General features: G+C 40.1%; 1 protein-coding gene across 3 annotated transcripts in view; it reads left to right on the forward strand.

Annotated features, from left to right (window-relative positions):
• Positions 1–25719, forward strand: part of atp6v1h (ATPase H+ transporting V1 subunit H) — a 53724-nt gene that overhangs the window by 10727 nt on the left and 17278 nt on the right. For 2 of the 3 annotated variants that reach the window (XM_072688114.1, XM_072688115.1), the window contains exons 6-9: positions 4844–4948; positions 14439–14492; positions 16725–16822; positions 19592–19784. In XM_072688114.1, coding sequence (XP_072544215.1) covers positions 4844–4948; positions 14439–14492; positions 16725–16822; positions 19592–19784 — 450 coding nt within the window. The remainder of the gene's footprint in view (positions 1–4843; positions 4949–14438; positions 14493–16724; positions 16823–19591; positions 19785–25719) is intronic. The other variant, XM_072688116.1, reaches the window with a different exon arrangement.

A 25719-nucleotide genomic window follows, 5' to 3' on the forward strand; every position in this document is an offset into this window, starting at 1 on the left:
TGTAATTGCGCACTGAAATTGATTTAACAGTAAATGTATCATTAGCTTGGAATTTTCTTGGTCAAGATCTCCACTGAAAAACGGAGCTGCTCCTGTGCTGTTGCTGGACGAACAGGCGTTGGATATTGTGCTCAGCTCAGTAAAATAGATTTTGCTGCCATCTGAAGGGTTTACAGTGATAATTGACACATCTTGTACTTTGTGGGAGGTTAACAAGACTAATAATACTTGATGTTCTAGCTGTGAAACTAGAAAATAAGCATGAAGCTGATTAGGCTGCTAAAAAAAGAAAGGGCATAATTAAGAAGTATGTAATGAGCTGCTTTCAAGAACCGACGAGCATCTAAGGAGGTAAGTTCTCAAAAGGTCGCATCAGTCCGCTTCTTACCGTTTCACAGTGAGAAGTGTAACTTGTGCAGTGTTCCTGAGATAAAAGAAAAAAACACCCTCAGTGACGTTATCGATTTTGCTCTAAAGGTCAAGAGTAAATCAGATCACAGTCAGGAGAAACACATACCTTTTGTCACTTCAGGCCAGAAGCTGTAAAATCAAATTCACTAATTAGCTTAATACTTTCTTCCTCTTTATCTTGGCATAAGTTTTAAGCAGTTCCGGTCCAACATAAGGAAAACAATTCAAACACACAGCAGATGCCATGTACACATTACATGGCTTTTAAAGTCATATTTGGTCTTTTTTTTTGTTGTTGTTGTGATTAGCTTATTACATGACTGATCAGCTACAGAGGCTCATAAATTACAAGCTCTTTCACCAGGAGGAACCTCCAACGTGTCTTCACGCTGCTGTATTTGGACTACCCAGCAGGTCCAAATATTTAGCCTTAAACAGTTCACAAACAGGGGTCCAGCGTCAAGTAAATGCCAGTTTGCTTCTGATCTGGGGCTTTATCTACCATCTCTGCAAACTGTCAGCTAGTGAAAAAACAAGGCTGAAATGATGTATTATGAGCTTAGCGTTAGAGTCTAGGCCCACTTTTGGCTTTGATGACCATTTCACACTGCATCTTATTATTATTATTATTATTATTATTATTATTATTGTTGTTGTTGTTGTTGTTCTTGTTGTTGTTGTTGTTTTCTTAAACTGCTTTCATAGAAGCATAGACTTGTTTGTTGCTAAGATTGTGTAAAAGCCTCTGATGAGTAGATTAGATCCACCAAAGAGTTGTCTGTGGACAGGCCTCAATAATAAGACTCAAAAACAGAAAAGCATCTGGATGATTTGTACTAAATAAATAACTAAATAAACAATAATAAATACAATCATGAACAGATGAGTTCTGTCTGTGGGTGGTCTCCTCTGTGGTACAAAAATAAACGTAGAGGCCATATCAGTGCTAACATTTCGTGGAGTGTTACAGTGGCAATCGCATGTATCACTTTACATTACACATTAAACGTTACACATTTATAGTGCTCCATGAACAATAAACAAGGCACTTGATGGCATTGACGTCTATTTGACTTTAGCAGCTAATAGTTGTAGCCATACACTGAAGCACGCTGGTTTGAGGGAAAGGCCCTAAACCAGTCTGCATTACCATTAACGCATGTCTTTTTCCTATTAAAAAAAACAAAAAAAAAAAAACACCCACTCCATTCACTTCAGAGGTGCTGACTGACCGACTGAGTCGACCCTACAGCTGATTCGTGATCCTGTATGACCATCCCAGTCATACCTCATTATGTTTTTCTCCTATTTTTATTTGTTCTGTGTAAACATCTGTTTATTCTACTGAACCATACAAGGACACAAAGGCCTGAAGGTGTTGCTAGTAAGGACTTGTAGTTGCACATTGAGAAAATACACCTGGGTCTTCATTCACAGGAGGACCGCTCTTAACTAGAAGCGGGAACGGTTGGAGTGGCCGTTTTAATTATTTTGCTGTTCATTTGCCTATTACTTATTGGCGTTACCCTTAAGCCTCTGATTAGAGTCCACTAATTACAGCTCACTGCATCAATAATTCATCACAGGCGTCTCTCTAAACAGTCAATTAAAAGCTTAATGATTTCTCTGAATCCTCCACATTCAAGGGCACCCGCTTGACGTGGCCTGCAGCAGAGGTGTTCGTCACGGCTTAATTAGCCTCTGGGCAGACGGCAGTGGCAGGGGGCTGCTGTGCCGCGAGACCTGAAAAAGGATGGTGTTGATCCCTTCAGCCGTCCTCACCTCTGCTCTTAATGAAAGGGGCTACATTTCTCCCCGCTGTGTAAATGTCAGAGTGGGGACATTAGTGGAAAGCTGAATTCCCTCACTGCTGTTCCACATGCCCGGTGATGCTGCAAATGCTAACAGGATGAGGCCGTTAATTAGTCATTGGAATGGTCCGTTCAGTAGCACTGAAATTTGCAGTGTCATTCGATCTGATGAAATGCTGAAAAGAACTGCAAACAAACGGTCACGTCTCTCTTAACGCCAACTGCTACGTCACAAGAGACCGAAGTGATCTCTGTAGAAGCATTGAGGACTCACTTTCTTGTGCATTAGTAGCCGTAGTTAATCCCTTTCCCCCAGCTCTTTGGCACAAGCTTGAGTTGCCAGTCCCAGTGGTCAAATGGGCTAAACTGTTGTGTACGTATGTATATAATATTAGGTTCCTGCTGAGCATTAAAACTGAAAGAATGAAAAAATAATAATATTAAAATCAGATTTATGTTAGATAATTGCTTTAAAAATTGGTTTGATTTAGATTTGACCAATATTTCAAACAGGTATTTGATCATAGTTTTGGTGTTCCTGACCGTTAAACCTGGCAGTCAGCAGATGAGTTGAATCGGGTGTCCTCACGGGTCCTGGATTCTGAATGCCAGAGGCCTCAGTGGGCCGCATACCATGAGGCATGAGGTGGCTCAAAGAATACATCCACTGCGGACTATCCACAAGGGAATGATCCACTGCAGATGTAAACATTAGATGAAATGAATAGCTCTGGACTATGTACATGACTAAATGACTAAATAAATGTAAGTAATGAACGTGTATTCATGCTACTGAGGGTTATCCGTTCCTCGTTCACATTGTTTTTATTATTGTATTAAATTACAGGTACAGGTTTAAGTACAGGTATCTTACACGACATGTAAACTCCTTTGCCCCCACCCTTATTCCCAGAACTTTTCATATTTCCAATATGGAATATAACCAATATTTAAAATGTACATATGTTCTACTTAAGTTTACATTAAATAAATATTATTGTTATGACACACAAGTATATTATTATTATTATTATTATTATCATGTTATAAACATTAAAGATGATTGCTTAGATCAACAGGTCTTTAATCACTCTAGTGGCCACAGTGGGTAATTACACTATTGTTCTTAAGGTTTATTCTTCTTTATTCCTTGTTTTTAGCCATTTTCGTGATATTGGCTCTGTGCCAACTTTAAGTCGCACGTCATATTGGTGATGCGTGGGCTTAGATACAACGTTTGGATAGGTGTTACAGTTTTCAGACAGGAAGTGTCTGAAAACAAAAAATCATCATGGCCAAATCTCTTCCCTAGAAATGCATTAAAATGGGTCCATAAACTTTTATTCAAAAATTCTCTACAGGACACATTTTTCAAGCTAGAAACAACCCAGCCGTTTGTGGACACAGCTCTATTAGCCATATGTACTGGATGAGCTTTTGGGCAAAAGTTTTGGCCCTGCAAAACTTTAGCAAACCATGAAAAATAAAAAGACCCTTCAACACTTGGTGGTCCCATTCTATAATGTTATGTGGCCTACCATGTCACAGCTGTGCAACTGCTCGTAGGCATTTTCACATCACTATTAACCCTTTAACATTCACACTGTTTATCGGTTAAATTGTTCCTAGATTCTCATTTAGCTACTTTATCCCCCCCCCCAATTCTCTCCCTCCCTCCCCTCCACAGATGTCCCAATTAGAAACTGGATATGCAAGTCCAACCAACCACTTGACTTGCCCAATTAGGCTAATTCTAGGCATGTGCTAAACAGAACATGGACAAGTATGTCCATTCCTTCAATTACAGCCTTATAACACCTTTCTAGACAGCTGTATCTATAGCTATTCAGTGTTTTTCAATCTAAGCTAAAATGGCTATGGCAGAAATAATGAGTACCACTAGCTCATATCTTCTTAAGTAAAGCGTAAATGGCTTTAAAGATCTGCCGATATAAAGGTACCCTTCAGGCTAGCAAGGAGATTGGTGATCCATCTGTTCGGACGTGAAGCTCCGCATTAACACTGCACAGGATCAGAAGTCCAATTCTGTGTACCCTAAATGGGCAACTCAACTGAGCAGTCACATACGTGTTTTAGGCTAATGCAGAGATGCATTGTGGCACATTTCTGCCATTCAGCAAAACTAGGATTTTAAGGGATCTAGAACATGACCTTTCTGTGTAGCTTAAAGACCTGTGTCATGGCAGAACTCCTCATTTTTTTTGTTTAGTTTAAGTATTGATACCCTTTTACAACACCCAATGAATATAATTAACATTATAGATTTTATTTACTAAGGGAAATAAGGTTAAACCAAGTTACAGCAATCGGATCACAAAAATAGGTCTACCGTGCGGTTACGTTGCCTGTTAAAGGGTCAACGCTACTTACAGTTGACCAAACTGCTTTGTAAGAAAGAAATTGTAGCATCCTACATCCTAGCTGCATAAAAAGTCACTAAATTGGGCAGTGCAACTCATTGTACTGCCAATGTTTATCTATGCATTGTTGCTGAAATGGCTCAATCCACGAATTACAGGCAGTGTACTTTTGACCATGTACTGTATGCTCTCGTCTGTTTAGGATATTACATATTCAATTTTTTTTTCTGTTGGCCTCAGGCTGCGAGGATCATTGCCAAACTGGCTGCCTGGGGGCGAGACCTGATGGAGGGAAGTGATCTAAACTACTACTTTAACTGGATCAAGACTCAGCTGAGCTCTCAGGTACAACATTAATGCCTCTACTTTACACTGTAATATGCACAAATCAAATTGTCAAATAATGCATTTGTGGCAGGGCGGACATGTTTATGTATGGACTTGTAGCTGAAATCAGTTGCTCTTTGCAGTCTTGGGTTGTTGCTAATTTTCCCATTAACTGCATACAGTGGTATACATGAGCTAAAATAAATTCTTGATATTTCATTAGAGTTTATATCTGAAATGTGAAGCTTTCAGAACTTACCTGAGCACAACTTGGACGATGAACTGTTGAAACAACAGCTTTAGTTTTAATTATTAAAAAAAAAAAAAAATCACCACACCTGCACCTGGTGGTCTACTTTTTTTTTTTTTTTTTCCCAAGCTGCTTAACAGTAAGACATTTGTTTCGGTCAATCCAGATCCTTTTTTAGAAACTGTGTCCTGTTCACTGCCCCCTATATTTGAAAACGTAGATTACTACACAGAGCAGAGTTACAGTGTGTGCAGAATTATTAGGCAAGTTGTTTTTGAGAGGATTCTTTTTATTATTGAACAACAACTATGTTCTCAATCAACCCCAAAAGACTCATAAATATCAAAGCTTAATGTTTTTGGATGTTGGAGTGTTTTTTTTTATTTTTTAGCTTTGGCTATCTTAGGAGGATATCTGTTTGTGCAGGTAACTATTACTGTGCAGAATTATTAGGCAACTTAATAAAAAACAAATATATACCCATCTCACTTGTTTATTTTCACCAGGTAAACCAATATAACACCACAAAATTTAGAAATTAACATTTCTGACATTCAAAAACAAAACCAAAAACAAATCAGTGACCAATATAGCCACCTTTCTTTACGATGACACTCAAAAGCCTTCCATCCATAGAATCTGTCAGTTGCTTGATCTGTTTACGATCAACATTGCGTGCAGCAGACACCACAGCCTCCCAGACACTGTTCAGAGAGGTGTACTGTTTTCCCTCCATGTAGATCTCACATTTTATGAGGGACCACAGGTTCTCTATGGGGTTCAGGTCAGGTGAACAAGGGGGCCATGTCATCATTTTTTCTTCTTTTAGACCCTTACTGGCCAGCCATGCTGTGGAGTATTTGGATGCATGTGATGGAGCATTGTCCTGCATGAAAATCATGGTTTTCTTGAACGATACCGACTTCTTTCTGTACCACTGCTTGAAGAAGGTGTCTTCCAGAAACTGGCAGTAGGTCTGGGAGTTGAGCTTCACTCCATCCTCAACCCGAAAAGGTCCCACAAGTTCATCTTTGATGATAGCAGCCCATACCAGTACCCCACCTCCACCTTGCTGGCGTCTGAGTCGGAGTGGAGCTCTCTGCCCTTTACTGATCCAGCCTCTGGCCCATCCATCTGGCCCATCAAGAGTCACTCGCATTTCATCAGTCCATAAAACCTTCAGTCTTAAGATATTTCTTGGCCCAGTCTTGACATTTTATCTTATGTTTCTTGTTCAAAGGTGGTCGTTTTTCAGCCTTCCTTACCTTGGCCATGTCCCTGAGTATCACACACCTTGTGCTTTTTGATACTCCAGTAACGTTGCAGAAATATGGCAAAACTGGTGGCAAATGGCATCTTGGCAGCTTCACGCTTGATTTTCCTCAATTCATGGGCAGTTATTTTTGCGCCTTTTTTTTCAACACGTTTCTTGCGACCCTGTTGGCTATTTGCCATGAAACGCTTGATTGTTTGGTGATCACGCTTCAACAGTTTAGCAATTTCAAGACTGCTGCATCCCTCTGCAAGGAATCTCACAATTTTTGACTTTTCAGAGTCCGTCAAATCTCTCTTCTGACACATTTTACCAAAGGAAAGGAAGTTGCCTAATAATTAAGCACACCTTATATAGGGTGTTGATGTCATTAGACCACACCCCTTCTCATTACAGAGATGCACGTCACCTGATTTACTTGATTGGTAGTTGGCTTTCAAGCCTATAGAGCTTGGAGTAGGACAACATGTATAAAAAGGATGACGTGATAAATACTCATTTGCCTAATAATTCTGCACACAGTGTATAGGGAACAGAATTCCACAGGGTAGTCAACGATTTCGGACACCTAGTCATTTGTGTAAGCTCACTGCTGTAAACAATCTTAACACTAGCCTTCGTCAGAGAAGCTGCGTGTGAACCAAACAACTCAGTGAATTTTGAGTACTCCATGTCTGCCGGGGTACGTTGTCTGTACACTTGTTGTTGTTTTTTACAGTGCATTGTAGAATTGTTCCAGTGCACTGAGAATTCAGAAAATCCTCTGTTTTTAGATACCCCTACAAAATGGCGAACCCCCAATGTAGTGCCCTACTTAGTGAACAGGGCACAGTTTCTGACACATCTCTGGGCTAATTAGGTAGAGCAGCTCTGGCAGATTTTGGTTGGAACTTGAAGAAAGTAGATCTCCTTTTTTTCTTTTTTATATTTCAGTCCACACTGAGACAAAAACGCTTGCGTGAGCATGATAGCCATGTATAGGGCTGCAGTAACTCATGAAGAGAGACCTCAAAATGCCACAATGAAGGCTGATCCTAAATTACACACTGCCTTCTAGTGTAGTATGCAAGTCCTGAAATGATGGATTCTGAATCTAAATAGAGCTTTATATATTTGTAATAGAACAGTATGTATGTTTATTCATATGTGAACACCTGAAATCTATTGCTGTCTACAAGTGAATGTTGTAGTTTTGTGACTTGTGTAGCTCACTATGTAGAGTTTCAGCCAGAAACATGCAATTTTCAGTGACCAAAAACTGTGTTTTCATGTAGACAGGAGCCCAAAACGCGGACAAAACCTCAGTTTTTAAAGAAATATCTGGACATGTGAGGACGGGGCCTTAGATCAGAACAAGTTTGTGGTGTTTTTCTTCCACATTAGTTGTAGTTGGTCAGTTGGTAACTGTTCTGTTAACAGCCCATCAGTATTCTCCCCAATTACACACTGTATAATAGCAGTGACCACCAGAGAAAAACTGTCACTTCACACTTTTTGATGAAATTTGATCAAACCAAGCACTCATGTAGCTTTTATGGAAGTAAATTGTGGCTTCATGCTGCAGTAGTTTAGCTGATTACTTTGCTGTTTGTCAAAAACTTTTATATATATGTGTGTGTAAACTTTCTGCCACTTTCCCACACTCATGTTACACAAAACATGGGCTTCTCTGAACGTGTAGCCATTGCAAAATGTGAATGTCATACTGTTTTTTGTTGGATAATTAGGAAATTGGCCTTTGTAGTGCCTTGTCACTTTACAGGCTGTATTGTTTCCTGAGGGGATTAGTTGTTTGGGTAAAGAGATCAGTACTGATCCTTACGAGTGTAAGGATCATTTCCTGCCTAACATGGCTAAAATGGGATGGACACTCGGGTTCTATATTGTGTTTTGTGTTTGTTTGTTTTTTTTGTTATCTGCTAAAGGTTTTCCTCCAATCAGAAGAACATTTTAACCAGGTAAAGAACCATTTAAACATCCAAATGGTTCTGTGTAGAAGAATTGCTGTTTTAGGTGTATGGATAGGAACTTTGTTGATTTGTCTATATAGAACTTTTTTTTATGCCAGCCATAACATTAGCACCAGGTGGAGTTTAAAAAAAAACCCACCAACAACAAAACCTTCAAAACATTGGCTGCAGCAAATCTTTTCGACTGCAGTGTTACTGGTTACAGACCTGTTAGATTAGTTGCAGTTTCTTGTTCCATTTGCTTGCTTGCTAAATCAAGACAGGAAGTGCACGTCGTCTTGTGATAATTCTCTTGAGCTACATTTGCTAATGTTGCTAGCTTGCTTACTAAAGCCATAATTCATCTGTTAGCATTGTGTAATCTACATGCATAAATCACAGTCGCAATGAGGCCATTATATAGATGTAGTCTGCCAGATAATGTTAGAATCCACTTAAACATGTCTGTGTGAAACTAAGGTGATGTGTGACGACTTCGGCATGCAGGTAGGGCTGTTCTAATGGATGGCTATAGTCATGGCATTAAAGACTGTAAAGATTTACAGTCAAAATAAAATCATAAACATAGTCCGGCTGTTAGATTTGAAGTGTTTGTCTCGCGAAGGTAATACTAGTGACCTCTAAGCGAGCTGGGTCGTGCCAACACCTCAGTAGCATTGTTGCACGAGGCCGTAGGTGGGCCGTGCTAACACCATGGAAGCAATGTTGGACAAAGGCCCGTAGCCGCTGTGCTAATGCTACGTTAGTGATGTTGGAAGCAAACCATATGAGACTCCACTAAAGTTTACTTGTCGCCACACTAATGATCAGTGCATTTATAGAAATGCTAAAATTGTGGCACGAAGAAGGTGCAAATATGGAACCAGTCAGTGGATCCCTACCTCATTAACCCACTGAACAGTTGTGTGGCCCTAATTCTTAAGAAATGAAGTTTAGCTGATTTCCATGTGGAAAAGCCACCAGAACAGTTGCCCTCCTTACTCCTTCATCTGCAGTGGCATCTGTGAAAAGGTAGGATATATTAAGCAGTAAGTGAACAGTCAGTTCTTGAAGGTGATGTGTGTTAAGAGCAGGAAAAGGGGGCAAGCATAAGAATTTGAGCCACTTTGACAAGTGCTGCAAGTGCTACAAGTGGTGGTGCTAATGTTATGGCTGATCAATGTATACTTAAAGGTTCATACCCATTTTTTTTAAGCCATTAGCTAGTGTTTGTGTTCGTGTTTGCTGGTTTTGTTTCCTATAGATTATTTCTTTTTTATTTTTAATGCGTTTTAGTACATGTTCCAATATTTTAAGCTATACAATTGGTCTGTACCCCACCACCGGTGTCTTAGTCCCTAAATATCATCCATGTCAAAATGCATCACACTGGAAGAGTGCAGCATCAGCCTCATCTCAGCCACAGCACCTGTCCAAATCAAAGTCCTGCTGTTCAGCAAACTCCAGATGATTACTGTCAGTGAGGGGTTTCTCCTTGCAATCTTTCCAAACAGACCCCTGGTGTGGATGGAACGCTTTTTTTGTTTACGTGAGCCTGAATGGGGAAACAGACTGACCAAATGAAAAAAAAAACCTAAACAAAGCACAGAACCGGACAAAAAAACATTTAAAAAAAAAAGAGAAAATTATCAGTGAATGATGGTCATCTAATAATGAGTAGCTATCTGAAGACAATAGTGTAAATACATCCCCATACACTCTTTCAAACAGTATATAGGGGCTCATTGAGGTTGAGCAGAGTTGTGCATGGGATTTCTGACACACTGTGACACTGGGGAATAAAAAGATTTATGAAAGATTTGTATGACTATTGACTTCTAGCATGTGTTGGCTATATGTGTACTGGCTAGTTAGAGACTGCACATTAGCTGGCAGGTTTATTTCCAAGGCTCTGTTTTTTTAGCTAGTTTAAAAGCTGGTAACTACAAACCTGGAAAGCCAGCTTGGGCCAACACCTGCTTTTCATGCTAAATCTGTTCTTGATGGGTCATGATAGGTTTCCAGGCTGGTGTTGTACAGCTTATTGTGTTCAGAAACAGGGAAAACTAGCCTATACTCCATGTTGGAGAGAACTGCTAGACACACCCGCTGCTCTCTGATTGGCTGCACTGAGACTCGAGCCATGCGTGTCGTTTGCACCCGCCGTAATCAGGCGCCAATCAGCTTGAGCTAAGCTCAACATGACTGCTTACAGCTTAAGGTTTTCCTGGTGGAACTCATGCTTGTGAACGTTGGTTCTGCATTACATTCCTCAGTCTTTGCATATAGGCTGGTGTGTATTTTTTCATAAGACTGCATATGACACCGAACCGTAGTGTTCATGCCATGGTGTTCATGCCATTTTTCCATTTCCTGACAAATACACACATGTAAAGTACAGTTACGCACCTAGTTAGCTATGTTAGCCTCAAAGCTCTAGCTTAGAAGTGAGACACTAAACATGTATTGGCTGATTTGATTACATATAGACCAAGTGAAAAAGTGTGTGCTGTGAAAATGTTCACTCCGTCCGAATTGCTGAATTTGTGCACATTTTGAACATGAAATTAAATCAGTAATGCATAAAAGGAACCCTGAGGGAGCAAAACGCCCAGACAAGAATGCACCTGACAGTGGGAGATTTTATAAACTGCTGTTCAAACACTATCCCAACAATTTTTCTCCTTTTTCTCCCAATTTGGTTCTTATCCAGAGCGACTTCCAAAGTGATTCACTGTTTACTCTATATATAAATATTCCTTAGCTAGTTTGTAGAGGCTAGGATCCAAAAGATACTACTAAGCCTATATACTACTAAACACAAAAGTCCGTATGGAGATCACAATACTCGACATACACTGCACTTGTGGGTCCTCAGTCGGCATTGGAAGACGGCAAGCGACTCTGCCATTCGGACATCCAGGGGAAGTTCGTTCCGTCACTTTGGTGTCAGGACAGAAAAAAGTCTGGATGCTTGTCTTTCATGGATCTTAAAGGATGACTGGTCGAGCTGAGCCAAACTTGAAGCTCTAAGGGCTCTTGGTGCGGATCGGCTTTTGACCATTGCCATCAAGTACGGAGGGCCTGGTCCGTTCTTGGCTTTGTGGGCCAGGGTCAGGGTTTTGAATCTGATCTGGGCAGCAGTTACAGGAAGCCAGTGAAGAGAGTGCAGCAGAGGAGTGATAGGGGTGTATTTCCCCCTATATAATATAAATATTATTATATATAAATATATTAATATCTTCGCTTGTAATTAAGGGTTAACCTTCAGTCATAGTACATACAGGTTTAGTCAGATTCTGGCAGAACAGCAGTCCTTTTTCTTCTTTTATTATTTAATAAGTCACAATAGCCTGCCTCGACTTCCTGTAATTGGTCCAGAATTGCAATCAAAAAGGTATTTTCACACTGTAAACAACCTGGACCGTGGTTCAGTTGATCTAGACCGAGATCACCTCTTTTGGTCTAACCAAATTTTTTGTCCCTTGGTTTGGACCATGGTTGACGCACCTTTTTTTTATACCTACTATTTTGGTTCAGACCAAACAGAACATGCAAAATGTGCTGAAAATCAGACCGGGGCCAACACGTCTTCACAGCACTTTACAGCTAATTGTCTTTGTTGGGAATGTTGACTGTCTTACAGTGCTTTTAAAATTGGGCCTGCAGTTCTGATGTTAGCTGTCAGGTTTTTGTGTGTTTTTAGCAAAAATGATGTTGTTTCATCTGTCATTTAATCACAGGGTATCACCTCTCATATCCACATCCCAATATCCACCAATTCTATGAGCACATTTTTTTTGTCTGTGTTGTGGAGCCCTAGAATGAACAGACCTTCATTCTACGTACAGCTGTAAATACAGAAGGTGTACTTGACGCTCCCAGTCCTTCCCTTCGTTCCTACCTTGAAGAACAGCATTGTGTTTGTCCTTGTTCTGATGCCAAAGTGAATAGAAACTGGAACCTCTCCGATGTTTTGCTGCAGATTTACGTTCATTATTTTTATAAATAGTGCAAGTCTGAGTGTGGATGAGGAAAGCGGTAGAACATCTGCTGCTTCTAATGTGCAGTAATATTGGAAGTGCTTTGGTAGCAGATGGTGGTGGCTTAAAAGCACCATAGCAGTTAATAAGAATATAAAACTATCAACATCAAAATATTATCACACTATAAACCTACATTATTTTGATTTGTTCTTGTTACTTTAGGACCTTTTAAGTTAAAGTGGTTGATTGCTATGAATGACAAGGCTAATATTATGTGTTTCAATCCATAGTAATTATTCCACACTTGTTCCACTGCACGTTTCATTGGTTTTAGACAGGTGTGTGTGTGTGTGTGTGTGTGTGTGTTCATTTGCTTAGTTTCTATGGTCCAAAACAAATAGATTTCATTTTTGAATGTTTTATTTTATTTTATTTGCCAATTTACCCACCCCTTCTTGGCTCCCTCTAGCACTAGCAATGCTCTCAACACTAGGAGGGTAAAGACATAAAGCTCCTCCATACCAGCTACATAAAATGATAGTATGGTAGTAGTTGCCCACTCACATATTACAGCTATCCTTCCTCTTTTCTTCAGTGATTCCATGACTTTGGTTTTGGTCTCGTTGTGGAGTGTTGGGATCAGTGTGTCGGTAAAATATCTTAGAGGTGGGACACATCATAGCGTGAAAGCCCTGATTCTCGACTGCTCAATACGGACGCAGATCTTTGCCAATAAAAAGTTGCGGTAGAGCTTGTAATTCGCTTTGCCCTTTCAGATTTGGGTTGTTGTGGGTGCTGTTAAAGCTGGCAGCAAAGATAACACCTGGTTGTAGTTGCTGCCAACCAGAGTCAAAGTGTTTCCATTTGCGAGCTTTTCGTGCTGAGGGTTTACGCCGTAGACTGTCTAGTGTTCAGTTTAGTGTTAAAAGAATGGCAAAGGCGGAGCTCTACAGTGCTGAAATGCAGCACCAATGTTATCATGTTATGCTTGATTCAGAATCATTACATCCGCATTGAGATTCATTCAGTGAATCAAATTTTCCTTATATTCATAAGGAGCATTTTTTTATATAAGGAGGGTAAGGACTTAAACACTTCTCCTCTGATACATGCAAAGCCACCCACCGGCTCTTTCCGAACTGCTGCTGATGTGACATTGCCGGCACTCTCTGGTAAAAGTGCCGGGTCTCCAGCTCCTTGACAACAGCTCCTCCACACCAGCTACAGAAAATGATAGTACGGTAGTTACCCTCTATAACATGTGAGGTGCACACATCACGTTACAGCTGTCCTTCCTCTTTTTTCTTCAGTAACTCAGTGACACTTCACTGAACACTAATGTTATCAGTTGACATTTGTGAATCAATTCAGAATCATCCACGTCCGCATTCAGTGAATCAAATCTTTCCTTTTTTTTTTTTTTTTTTAAATAGACATACTGAGTACAAATCTCTTTGTAATGTATTGTGTGTTAATGATTGTTGTTGAGTAAAATGCATAGGATGTTTGGAGTGCTTTATTCAAATCTTCAAGGTTTGTGGCAACAACAGAAAATTTACCAAATGCAAACTTGTATAACGTGAATAGTTAAGCTAGCTGATTTGCCTGGCGGATGGCTGTGGCATCACTGCGGATCGAATAATGCACAGCACACAGCCTCTTTTATATTGTCCACAAACTGCTTAAAATATATTGTTTATAACATCTTTAGAATATTATTATGATTACTAATATTGATTCTAAGCTTTTGATATTGGCACGCAATACAACATGCTAACTATGATGCATCATGAGAAACAGCGCGGTTAGGCCATGAAACCCAGGCCATTGATTCAAAGCCCCTTTTTTCCCCCCAATATGGTCCCTGTTTTATTTCAGTGGAGTTGATTTGTTTGTTTGTTTCATTGTTTGTTTATTTAGTTGCCTTTTTCCTTAAACCCTGGAAATGTACTGCATAACTCGCCCTTCTACTGATTAGCCACAGTAGGCCAGTAAATCAGCAAGTTTCAGGACGTGCTCTTTTCTTTTTCTTTGTTTATCTTTTTGTTAGAAACTACATGGTACAGGTGCAGAGACAGGAACAGGAACCATCTCTCCCAATGAAGTGAGTATGCTCTCACAGAGAGCTGTGCACCCGGGCCTTTGGTCAGCTTTCAGAAGGGCACCTCCTGTCCAGTGCGGCATTAACTGACCTCTGCTGCATATCTCTCTCATTCACCTGTACTCTTTCTCCCCCCCCCCCTTTTATAACTGCTACAGCTCTGCTCCGCAGCTACTCTATCTCTCTGGTCTGTGCCCATCTGAACCCAAGCAGTGTGTTTTATGCAGGAGATTTTTCCCTTTCCTTCCAGTTCAATGAATTCTTTATTTCTTCCTGAAATAGATGCAGTGTCTCTGTAGGTTAAAGGAACAAGGGAAGATTGTGTTCATGGTCACTATCTTCCGCTGGTTTTGCTTATCAGCATCTAGCATTCATAGACTATAAGTATTTGTTCTAACACCCCCCCCCCCCCCCCCCTTTTTTTTTTTTTTATCATGTCGTGTGGAATCTGCTGGGATGATGCTATCAGGCGCACACTTTAAATTCAGTTTCCTCTCAGCATTCAAGAAGCCTCCGCTTACTACTTTGCTGTTCTTCATGATCTCTCTCTTTATTCTTGAGCCCTCTGCTTTTACGCGCATTACCTTCATGCTGGTCTGCAACATTAGCTCTCCCTCTCTCTCTCTCTTTCTCTCAGTAATTAATGGAATATTTTCTCTCTTCTCTCACACTGCTAACTAGGGCTGCAACAATTAGTCAACAAAATCGATAGTGTGGATTTTCTAAGCTGGGCTTTTGCTACATGACTTGTCTTTTTGTCCACACACTACATAATTACACACACAGACAGACATCACGCACAACATGCAATAGAAACATCATTAAAATAATAAATGTCAAGACAATCATTATTAGAAGGCCAATTAGGCCTAAAGCTCATGAATGTAAAATCATTGAAATGGGTTTCTAGTTTTAAAACTCTAAAACTCTAGTTTTAGATCAAAAATATTATTATTATTACTAGTCAAAACCCAGATGGTACAGATCTAATTGATATTTTAGAGATCCAAAACTGCACGTTACAACTAGTCAAGACTACATTAGAAATATCCGGACTTGTTACTAGTCAAAATTACACTGTAGATATCTGGAATTATGATCTCTACTAAAAACCTCTTTTTAAAGCTTTTGCTAGTAAAACTGTAATTCTAGATAAGAGAGTAAATTCAGTGTAAATCAGTTAACATTAAGGATATGACCAGTCAGTATGGCTTTCTATCTGATATTACCAGTGACAGTTTCATAGCTGATCTCTGAATTGAGTTCCTACCAGTCAAAGCTACATTACCGAGATCTTCAAATTTGAGGCTTGCCCTAAAAACGAAGATGGAGTTGGATAGTAGCAGGTCGTATAAATATGCAAACAGGATGCAAAATAGGCAAATAAAGGAAAATACATTTTCCTTTAAAAACAACTTTTGTGGTGAGGATGCAAAAAGGATGACTCTTCAATGAAGGTCATATTTGCACAGGAGTCACTGCACAGTAGAACAGTGAGCCACCACTCCAGAGTCTGCAGAAATTCTTCCTCAAGGTTTCATTTGCTTTTCTGACTTTTCTATGAACACCTCACTATTTGTGTGAGTTAGTGCAGTTTAAAACACTATGAAACTATGGGTAGTCTAGAATTGTGGTCTCTAACCTCCCCTCTTCGATTGCTACCTGTCTTTAGGTTTTTTAACTCTAACCCACATTTATAACACCCCATTCAGCCAATTATGAACGTCTGAAGGGGTTAGATTAGGGATGGAAACAACTATTGTTTTGAGAACCTATGACTGTATAGTCGATCGATTAATCACTTACTAAAGTAGTCGTCAGTTGCAGCCCTACTGCTAACTTCTCTGTTCACATTGCAGGTAGCACCGCCTTGTCTCCTCTTCTGCATTGTGGCACTATCTCTCTACTACTGTCTCTCTGAAGCCGCATGTTCCTACAGATATTTCACAAAGTCCAAAGTTGTTGCACGTGCAGAATAGGGAATGCAAAAGGACTGAGTTTATTTTTAAGATGTTATTTCGGCTGCCTTGTTTCATTGCATTTTTTTTTTTTTTTTGGTGAGCCCTACTCAGGGTGGGCTTGTCCCATGCACCCTATGCCTTGCTTCTTCGAATGGTGCTTGTCATTCACACTCTGACTGTGTTGTCTTGTTCTGTCTCTCTATGTGTGCATGCAAATTTGTGTGTGTGTGTGTGTGTGTGTGTGTGTGTGTGTGTGTGTTTTTCCCTCACACAGAGCTCCCAGTATGTTCAGTGTGTGGCTGGTTGCCTGCAGCTGATGCTGAGGGTGAACGAGTACAGGTTTGCCTGGGTTGAGGCTGATGGCGTGAACTGGTAAGACTCAACTTCAAATGTTTGTAAATTTTTCTTTTTATTTTTTCATCCTTGTTTTTGCCCGGTTCTTGTTTCTTGCACAGCACTGTAACAATTAGATGGTAAGCACGTAGCTAATGATGCCTTCAATTCTTCTATTATAATAAAAAAACAAACAAAAAAAAACCCAACAACCTTAGTCAAAAATCCTTAGTGTGCTCTTAAGTACATCAGGCAGCGCCATCCACCATGAAGTAAGTGTGTTATTATTGTGATTTCAAGTGTATTTCAAATACTCTCTCTTTATTTATACCTTTTAGCAACACATATGGAAATAATTCTGCATTCCCTGAAATATTATAAATAAGACCATATAGGTGTTACTGTTTTCTACCACTGTGTTGTCTTAGAAATGATTCAATAGAATTATTTAGCACTGTTGGTCCTTTCATCATAAAAGGCCAGTGTTCTTAAATGGTTTAAAGGTAAACCTAAATGGTTTAGGTTTCAACCGTCAGTATTTGGACGTTGACAAGGTCATTTATGAATGTGAACTCAAAGTGCTTTCAGTTTCATTTTAGGGCAACTACATCTGAATCAGGTGAAGGAACCACTACTCCGCAGTAGACCATCCCTTGAACATCCTCTAGGAGGCAGCTGTATCTGTGTCAAGGTCAACAATAAAAAAAAAAGACAAAATCCACAGTTTATCCACAGAAAACTTAAAATATACAGACCAGTTAAACAAAATACAATGTATGAATGAATTAGTAATAGGACAAGAACAAATCTTAATCTGATCTGATCAAAACTACTTTGGAATTATTGATATGTCACTGTGGCGCCACATAAGACTGTTTATCTGCTAAGGTGTGCTGGTATAATTATGATATAATGTGACTAATATAAACATAGTATAGGTGGTAAGAATGATGAAAGTAATGATGGTTAATGGTGGTAATAATAATAATTAATAATAATAATAATAATAGCAAGTAGCCCATTTGAACTTCAATGTAGTTGCTGTGATTGGGGTAGCAGGGTAGCCCAGTGGTCAGTCTAACGTCTGTCAGGCCAGACAAGTGGATAGCCATTAACTCTGCGAAGCTAAAGAGATTAACTCCAAAGAGAATTAACTCCACCGACCACAAACCTGAGTGATTGCTTGCAAGCGGCGGGACGACAGCACCAGCATCTCAGTTTACCACAATGTTCCAGAGTCCATGAACCCCTGCATCTGCAACCTTGATCTAAAGGAAAACCTTAATTACCAAAAGCGAAACTAAACAAATGAGTTTTCAGCCTAGACTTGAAGATTGAGACTATGTCTGAGTGCTGAACAAATGATCTGGAACTTCTCTCAGAGTTGGGGGGGGGGGGGGGGCTTTATAAGAAAAGGCTCTTCTACCTGCTGAAGCTTTTTGTATCCTGCAAACTAGAAAGAAGCCAGCACTCTGTGATCTAAGTAATCATGACCGTTTATAATAGGAAAGGAAATCTCACAGGCACTCAAGAGTGAGACCATGTAGAGCCAATAGAATAACTGAAAGCCAACGCAGACTCATATGGTCAAATTTTCTAGTTCAGTAAGGAACTTGGCTGCAACATTTTGAACAGATTGAAGTTTACTGAGGTTCCTGCTGGAACCGCCGAATAGAAGTAATAAAAGTATGTACTGTAACTTCGGTCTTATGGACCGATCACATTGTACCAGAAAGATGGAAAGAGAGGAGCATGGAGAGAGCAAGGAATCACTCATTATCTAAAACCTACCACCTCATCTGTTAAGCATGGTGGAGGTAGTGTTATGTCATGACAACCAGTAGACCGGGTTCCCTTGTATTTACTTAATACTTCAGAAGATATTGGGCTGCTCTTAATAGTACAGATGGACGGTGACGTATTGCAAAAGTAACCCAACAGTTTTAAGAGGCAGTGGAATGACATGGAATGTTTTCCAGTGCTTAGATTAATCACCTGACCTTCATCCAGTCGAGCATGAGTTTGACTTAGTTGAGGCAAAACTGAAGGTTAACCACCCCAGGTACAAGCATGAACTAAATATATATTCCATAAACCACCAGTTTAAAAAAAAGAGACAGGCATTGACTGCAAACGAGATGCCACCAAGTATTAGAAATTATTTTTTAATTCATGATTGTTCGTTTGTCCAAGTACTTTTGAGCATTTTCCAAAGAATGGAGCCTGGCTATGTATAATAATGGATGTCATTTCTACATCATTAACCTGATGAGGATGTAATGGCTTCGAGTACAAAAGGTGACTTTCTGCACTTTGAGCTCATTATTTCATTATTTCATTATTTCATTTTAATTTCAACATGCTGCGGTAGGCAACTTCGTCGACCTCCAAATATTTATGGACTGCAAATGAACCCATACTTTTGAAAATCATTTAGCCTATGTAGATGTATTTTCTAGTTGGCAAGAAGCAGAAAAGTCAGACTTGCCCTTTTTTCTTCTGTAAAACCAGATGAAATGTATACTGCACGTTCGCTGACCATTTTCTGTGTAGTAGGTTTCTGCTCTGTCCTCTGTAAATGAGCACCACCTGCCTAGTAGCTTGACAGCTGCCCACAATTCTTCCTGTGTGAATTCTACTTCAACAACATCTGTGATTACCTACCGTGTATCATAGGCAGCCTCAGAACACTTGACAAAAAAAGGGCCGAAACCCTCAATTACACGATGCAACCTTGCCGAGGACTGCAGGTGGACTTGCAGGTGAAGATTGTCAGTCCTCAGTGTTTTTGCGCTGTGTTTTCTCCAGCATCACGGCCGTGCTGAGTAACAAGTGTGGCTTCCAGCTGCAGTACCAGATGATCTTCTGCGTTTGGCTTCTGGCCTTCAGCCCTCAGCTCTGTGAACAGCTGCGACGCTACAACGTAGTGCCCGCCCTCTCCGACATCCTCCAGGAGTCTGTCAAAGAGAAGGTCACCCGCATCATCCTCGCTGCTTTCAGGGTAAGATGATGTATTGTTAAACTATATTCTGACAGGGTCTCTTAAGCTCATTTAGGCATTAGTGGAGTGGTTGTCTGGCATGTGCTGATGAAGTGATGAAGTTTAATGAAAATTGAAAAGTTTTGACATCAGTTGGACAGTTGAGACTGCCACCCTTCACAGCTGTTAAATTTCTTACCTAATAAATAATTTAAGGTTGCAGGCAAAGTCATATGAGCCAATAAACTCTGACTGGCCAAAAAGCATGTAAACCACTTCATACATTGCTATGAATTAGGTTTTGTATTGCAGTATCGGTGTCAAAGTCAACAGTCAAGAGAAGACTTTACCAGAGTAAATGGACAGGACTTACCACAAGATGTAAACCTTCAACTCGTACCAGAATAAAGAAGGGGAGGAACCACACATTAACCAAAACCTACCACTTCATCAGTTAAGCATGGTGGAGGTAGTGCTATCCAAACAACTAGGTCACTGCAGGAACCAAGGGGCACCTCCTAGAACCTAAAAAAATGTTCCTTGATGCTCTCAAAGATGACTGTGAGAACTTTTGGGATTCCTCAGTATGAATTGTGGTTCCTCAAAGAACCTGCTTAAATTGCGGTTCCTAGAGGATCTTTAGGCTACTGTATTTGGATCCAACTATGAGGAACGTCTTGAATTTATTTCACTGAAATGAACATGGGCTCTTTGCAAGGGCTTTCATCCTTAAGAATGGGGTCCTCTAATAACCTTTTCTTGAAGTTTCCTTAAAGCACCTCAGTATAGGTTCCTGCTCAAAAAAGTTCCTCAAGGATCATCCACAGTGTATTAGTCCTTAAGGGCTGTGGTGATAAAAAAAAAACAGGTCAAATTACATTGTATATGTACAGCTCTGGAGTGATGTAATCAGATTGGCGGGAAGGTACCTGTAGACAGTAATAGTGTTTATTATTTGAGCAGCAGGGAGCTGGGCTCATTTTCACATTTTCTTTGCTAATTTTCAAGCTTTTGAGAATATGTAAGCTGATCTAGGGTCTGTTGCTTTCAGTCTCTCTACAATCATGGTAAATCGGACAGGAATCTGAAGGTAGGTCAGAAGCTTAAAGAATACAGGGCTTGCTTGAGGAGAACGGAAAACTTAAACCTGTATGAAGGAGCTGCCACATGATTTGCTGATTAGAAAGTAGCTTGAATGAGTAGGTCTGTGTGAGTAGCTATTAACATTAAATACACTTATTTACACAATAATAAATGAATAAATGGGGCTTTTGGAATTGTGTGCATTGTTTGTAAGTTTACTTAAAGGAGAGGTTAGTTAGGGTTCCCTTTAATTACACAATGACCAACTATTCATTCATTAAATAAATAAATAATGAGGCAGCCTGTGCTTACCACAATGTCATAGTGTGATCCATTTCATCTTTTAATGTTTTTCTTTTCACTTAGCCCTACTCTACATTTATTTTATCTTCAGGACTGCTATCAGCTTACTCAGTCAACACTAGCTATGACTGCTACACCTTTCTGTTTAGTCATCCTACAGGTTTAAACAGGTCACAGCACATCCAACACAAGAAATGAAGTAATTGACAAGCCCTTGCTGAGGTGAAGTGGATGTGTTGGAGCAGGAATGACCTACAGTATATAGTACAGTCCTTACGGTGATGCTCTATGACCAAGATTGAGAACTATATAGTGTTCAGTGTGTATCAGAAAATTTTGGAGCTGTGGCCCAGGGGTTGCAAGTTCGAATCCCGAGCATTGTCTGGCTTTGCCATCAGTATCCAGAGCCTGAAGGAGCACAATTGGCTTTGCTCTCTTCGATGGGACACTCTCTCCCCTCATCACTCAATGTGGGCCGGCACAGGTGTGGCAGATTTGGGGATCGGCTTTGGCCTTTGGCGGCAGTTCGAAAAGAGGCGGTAGCTGATTTGCAAGTATCGGATGAGACCTGTGCCCTCCTATTGTCGGGAGCGTTGCTGATGCTGGGGGGAGCTACGAACGGGTGGGTTAATTGGCAGTACCAGAAGCTGTGGTTTATGTGGTCTTAAAAGTTCCACACATTAATGCTTCATTTCGTGAGCTCTTGAGTTATTTTCTGCAGACTCCCCTTTGTCGCACTTTCATCTGAGAGGAGGGATACCATTACCACGCCTTACATCATTCAGGCATTTGGTTAAAATGCCCAGAGCCTTCATTATGAAATTACCGAACGCTCCATTATAACCTTATTGTTTATGGCGCACAATACTAATAGTGCTCTTATGAATCATTTCCTCCCGTTCTGCTGACGGCTTTTCTGTATTAATGGCAGTGACAGACCCGAGGCGCACTCTTGTACTCTGTGCACCCTCTATTATACATGTTTGTCACTGCATTACCATGTAGGCTTGCTGGTAATCTGATTTTACTCCCAAGGCATTTATTTTCCCATTATCAAGCTCCATCTAGGGTGAGGTGCATCTAACCTGAAACACATTACATGTAGAGGATCAAAAATACTTGTTATTGTCACTCTGTGATTCATTCCAACTTCGTCTCGCCCGACACCCCCCACCCCACACTTAGTGTTTAATTTAGCCCTGAAAGCTGGCCACTGTTGTGGACATGAGTGTTTTGTAATGAATGTGTTGTCCGTGTCTCTGGCTGTATTGAATTGGAGTGCTGCATTTCATTCATTTCACCTGTTGCAGATCTTATTAACTCCTCATACTCAGAGATTCTCTCTTTGTCCTTGCTCATAATTACAGGGCTTTTATTTTGTACCTTGTGCCAAAATTATATTTTTGTCTGCCTCAGTTTTATGTACTCAGAATTTTCAGTACTATCCAGTGACCGTAGAAAACATGGACATGCTGGTTGCAGTATGATGTGTGACTCCGCCCATATGTTTCAATGACCAAGCAGCCCATTTTCCATCTCATTTTCCTCCTCTAAACTGTCTTTCCATCTCCAATGTCTCCAAACTCCAACGGTTAGTTTCACCTCTGCTAATATTGGCCTATTTCTTTAGTTTCCCCCTGAAATCAGTTCTTAAAATGTTACTCTGCTATATCGTAAGGGAGGGGGGGGGTAGCTGATTAAATGGAGTATCTAGGGAATAATCCACCTTGCTTCTGTTTTGTAAGCTCAATGAAGGCGGTCTGAGACATGCTTAGTATGGGAGAAGGGGTGGGTCTACCAAATGAGAAGGTGACCCTGGCTTTATTTCTATAGAATGGAAGAGAATGGGAACACGGCGTTCATGTTTCCTATGGTCATTGGTCCTGTCCATGTTTCCCCAGAATATGAGTACAGAACAGTCAGAACATTCATAGTAACTCTGATATGAATAAAATGCATGCAAATGACTATGGCCATTAGCATAAGCCTGTGTGCATTCAGTAAACTGACTTTTGTTTTTAAAGTGGTGTTGAATAATGTGCTCTTCATTTCAAAATCAAAACGTTATGCAAGAAAACAAGATTTCCACAGGGGAAAAAAAGAGCATAAGGGCACAGTGCTCGTGATCCAAACACTGCTGGTGCTGGCAGTACTTTTAAATAAACAAGTTTTAAAAGTTATTTTAACACATTATACTTTTGTTGTTTTTCTTACTAAAGGCTTAAAGAGACAGTGTCCTTGAAATCCAAAATCCTCATTGGTCGATTTACCAGGTAGAACTGGGTTTTATAATATGTGTACCATTCATTTCCAATCATATGAAATGTCTAAACTGTGTCTTTGTTCACCAGGGCTAGAAAGTGATGTACGTTTTGACAAATTCTCATTCTCATTCTCATTCTCCTCTGCAGAATTGTCATAATAAATGAGATGTCCCTGATCCAGATTCAGCTTTGTGACACGTGTGAGCATTAGTCTTACCCTGTAGCTTCCGATCTACCATATAATTAACAACTAAGCTAAACTCTCATGCTCCTCTGGCCTCTACTCTTCTGCCAAGGCCTTACCCTAGATTGTAGAACACTGCTGTGAGCCATGAGAGCATTAGTCAGGTACAGTACTGATAAATGGATGATTAGTTATTAAATTAGATATTGGCTGGAGCTTCAGAAACTCTAGAGAAATCAGTTCCACTTCTCCTTAGTCCAGTGCTGTGGGGCTTTGTACCCTCTATCTACCAGATGGCACTGGGCATGGTGACTACTCGAGTGTCCAGTTGTATTAGCTGCGCTTTTCTATGGCTGTGCATCCAAAAAGTTGCTGAACTCCCTCATTAAAAGGAGTGTAAGAGTTGTGTTTATGTATAAGCACTTATAAATGAATAAATAAAGTGTAGACATAGTCTTTCTGTATTGGAAAACCAATTCCAGCATTTGGCCAATAGCTGTTTTTGATTTAAGAATTAAAAAGGTGGCAGTTTGATCTGCAAGCTCTGTTCCCACCTCGAGCCTGGAGTTAAATTAAATTAGCCATCATATCCAGCCAGAAAGATGATTATTAAAAAAGTGGAGATAATGATTCATGCTCAAAATGATCATGACTATTTGTGTACCAGTGGAAATAGCTTTCATAGTTAGCTGAGAATTCTTTTGGGAGATCTAATTAAATCAAGCCACTTGTGCAGCAGCAAAAAAATATCTTATCAAAAATAAAAAGATTTAGGGCAGAATATTATGCAATGCTGAAAATAAAATATAACTATTAGAATGGTACAAAATGGTACATTTGAGCACTTATTTGTAGGCAATTCCTGTGGTTCTGTTTTATATGATTAAAAAAAAAGATTTTTCTTTAGAGAAGGATGCCAGGGCACCTTCCTGTGATCCTATAATGAGTGTCATTACGTTTGTTAATACATGCCTCTGCTGTTTCGTGTCATGTTCAGGAGGAAACCTATTGACTGGAGAAAGCTGGTGGAAGACATTTAGTGTTTATGGATCCCCGTAACTGCTGCTGCATTTCACTTAATGACGTATGTGATCGGCCGTAACGTTAAAACGACCTGCCTAATGTTGTGTAGATTTCTGAAGGGGTCCTGTGGTATCTGGTACCAAGTCGTTAGCAGCAGATCCTTTAAGCTGTTAGGTGAGCGTCCTTGGATTACTTCATCGAGTCCTGGGCACCCATGACCTTTGTTGTGCTTTATTGGACCACCTTTGGTAGTTACTTACCACTGCATACCGGGAACACCCCACAAAACCTGCCTGATGTTTTAGAGATGTTCGAACCCAGTCGTCTAGCAGTCACAATTTGGTTCTTGTCAAAATCGCTCAGATTCTTAAGCTTGTCCATTTTTTTTTCTGCTTTCAACACATCACCTTCAAGAACTGACTGTTAGGCGGCGCTTGCTGCCTAATATATCCCACCCCTTGACAGGTGCCAAAACGATCAATGTAGTTCGGTTCGGCTGTCAGTGGTTTTTAATGTTATGGAGGCTCTGTGTATAAACTCTTCAAGGTTGTTTGCCAGGGCAAAATGTGCTGTACTTCTCTGAATGCCTTGAGTTTGTTCTGCACGTTTTAGCTCCGACTGCCTTTTAAATCAGGTAAAATACAGAGCAGCCATTCAGAAGAGGGGGCATTCACATATATCAGTTATTAGTAAAATAGAAACCTGTTTAGTTTTAAGAGATAAAAGAAAAATATTCATGATGATATTCAAATGTGTTGGTGCATAATGATGAGTAATTACAGTAGATCAACCAACATTTCTGCTGAAAAGTATTAAAAGAGCAGTTTTCCTACTCTTGCTTCAGTAACCGCCTCTGCTAGTCTGGGAAGGCTTTACACTAGATGTTGTGAACCTTGGTGTTCCGTCAGGGGCAGTTGTTGGATGATGGAACGAACACAAACCCCGTCCCAAAGGTGGATAGACCTCTTAATCTTGATAATGCAATTCTACTGCTTCAGACCATCTCTACTGATAAAATCATCTACTTTATGGCTCAATCTATTAATGACTTCTTTAATGGCTTTATCATATGCTTGTAAATCAGCTTAATCTATGCTAG

This window comes from Salminus brasiliensis, chromosome 9 (assembly GCF_030463535.1).
Source record: "Salminus brasiliensis chromosome 9, fSalBra1.hap2, whole genome shotgun sequence".
Lineage (NCBI taxonomy): Eukaryota > Metazoa > Chordata > Actinopteri > Characiformes > Bryconidae > Salminus > Salminus brasiliensis.